The sequence below is a fragment of the Tupaia chinensis genome, unplaced genomic scaffold (assembly GCF_000334495.1).
Source record: "Tupaia chinensis unplaced genomic scaffold, TupChi_1.0 Scaffold147003_1, whole genome shotgun sequence".
In the NCBI taxonomy this organism is placed as follows: Eukaryota; Metazoa; Chordata; class Mammalia; order Scandentia; family Tupaiidae; genus Tupaia; species Tupaia belangeri.
This window is the reverse complement of record NW_006206856.1, coordinates 717,879-720,073: the sequence shown is the minus strand read 5'-3', so window position 1 is coordinate 720,073 and position 2,195 is coordinate 717,879. Positions and strand designations below refer to the sequence as shown.

General features: G+C 51.8%; 1 protein-coding gene across 1 annotated transcript in view; it reads right to left on the bottom strand.

Moving 5' to 3' along the window:
* The window catches only part of RFT1 (RFT1 glycolipid translocator homolog), a 52,103-nt gene extending 50,656 nt beyond the window's left edge, over positions 1-1,447 (bottom strand). Inside the window, exon 1 of the mRNA XM_006169297.3 lies at positions 1,343-1,447. Coding sequence (XP_006169359.1) covers positions 1,343-1,405 — 63 coding nt within the window. The 5' untranslated portion in view covers positions 1,406-1,447. The remainder of the gene's footprint in view (positions 1-1,342) is intronic.
* Between the last annotated feature and the right edge of the window lie 748 nt (positions 1,448-2,195).

Sequence of the window (2,195 nt, the reverse complement as noted above, 5' to 3'; positions counted from 1 at the left end):
GATTTCTTGGTTTCTGTCTCTCCTGCCAGCGCACATGCCCTAGAGCAAAAATCACTCTAAAACAAACAAACAAACAAACTCATTTCCCTAATAAAAACAACTAACTTTTACTAAGTAGCTGTAAGGTGCCGGGCACTTACCAGGCATGATTTCATCTAATCTTCCTTATGACTCTATGAGCTTGCATTATTGTTCTAATTTAAGATAAGAAAACTGATGCTCAGAGAAGTCTTGGGAATTTTCCCCAAGGGTTCTAGCAAATGGTGAAGCCCAAACTCCAGCCCACATTTGCTTGGTTCTTTCTCCAAGTGCCTCACTAAGATAAAAGGGATTCAGGGCTTGTGTGAAGTAGGGTTAATCAGCTCAAGAGGGAGATCTAGAGAAATTGAGCCGCTCAGAATGATCAGTTCCTGAGGTTCCAAGAATCTTTAGATACCATTTGGGACAACTGGCACATATATCTGACAGATGACAAAAATTAGGGTCAAGAGGGGAAGTAATTTGTCCAAGGTGACACAGACCGAAGTAAAATGAAGCCTACAGTTACTAAGTCCTTACTAAGGACCAGGTACTGAACTGAGTGCATTTAATTAGAATGATCCCAACCAATCCCTGCAACCTTGACCTAGGTACAACTACTCCTATTTTACCAGAGAGAGGGTATAGTCACTTGTCCCATGTCACACAGCAAGTACACAGGTCCAGTCCAGGTCCCTATTCTCTCCTATGCCACATGGTCTACTCTGAGTGGGAGTTGGAGAATTTGAGGGTCATGGATGAGATGTGGAGGAAATGAACGCTTTGCCCTAAAAATTCTAGGGCCAGCAGCGTGGCAGCAGTTCCGTTGCTGGACTCCCAGACGGCCAATCACAGTTCGAGCCCCGAAAGCGGAGGAATGTGCCCTTTGTGTGTGTGTGCCCAAGATCCTAAGAGAATGAAGAAGAGACTGCAGTGTGGCCACCCCCACCCCATTCCGTCTCTCTCTCCAGCGAGCCCACGCGCCCTAATGAAAAAGCCTCTACCGAAAAAAAGAAAAAAATCAGAATCTGGACTACGAAATCCTGTCCCTCCATCGCCACTTGCTCTAACCCTTTCTTCCTACCATAGGGGAAACACAAGGCTCAGGGGAAAGGGGCTTGTTTGCCACGGCCCAGCCATGACTATGAACGCAAGAGCCCAATTCTAGGCCCAGGCGCCCCCTCACCGCCGCCACTGGCCCCTGTCGCCCACCCTCCGTAGCGAGGGTACCCGTCGGGGCTGGGGCTGCCCCCAAGAACCCCAAGGCAACCTCCCCGCGAACCCTGGCAGCGGTACGGGCTGGGGCTGGCCGAACAGAGAGTACCTGCAGGAGGAGACCGGAGGAGGCCAGTCGGGCCGCCTGGCCCAATACCTCCTGGGTGCCCATGGCCTCGGAGCCCGGGCTCCAACAGCAGGAAGCGCCTGCCCGGCTTCGTCGCGGAAAGACGACGTCACGGGGAAATCCACCCGCTGATTGGCTTTGAGGCGGCGGGGGCGGGGCATAAGGAGTTCTGGCCCTTTAAGTGGGCCGGGCTCGGGCCCATCGTTCTTGCGCCATCGGCGCCGCCTCTCACTTCTAGGTTGGTTGTGTGCGTGGTGCGTTTCTCCTGGTTCTTCCCGGTACTGGGAGACGCTGTGGAAATAGCCAAAGCTCCTGCTCTGAGGCGTTCAACCCTCCAACCAGGAAACGCTAATTTCCTGGCCCCACCTCTCAAAAGGGGTACATTTTAGTGGCGTCGTGGTTAAGGCGCTGGACTCCCACTGTGGAGACCGCAGTTCGAGTCCTGGACTTGAGAAACTTGAAAAATCACACTGGATGCGTGTATGTGCGTGTCCAAGATCCCTGGAGAATGGAGGAAATTAAATGTAGTACGTTCATGTGTGTGGTTTGGTGAGATCCTCCCCGCAGCTCTGAGCAGTGGGCTCTTTCATCAAAGATGAGTAAAGTGAGCCCGGGAGATGTGATTTGTTCAAGTCTACATCTCTTATACCTGGGAGGAGTGGATCTCTGGTTCCTGATCCTCAACTTGCCACTTTTGCCTTCGTGCTAGTATTTAAGAGGGCAGAGTGGACAAACGGACAGGAAGAGCTTTGTGAAATGTCGGGTGCCCAGCATACACCACCTGTTGGAGTTCTGGGTGTCCAACCATACAAAACCCCATCTTTCCTATCTCTTT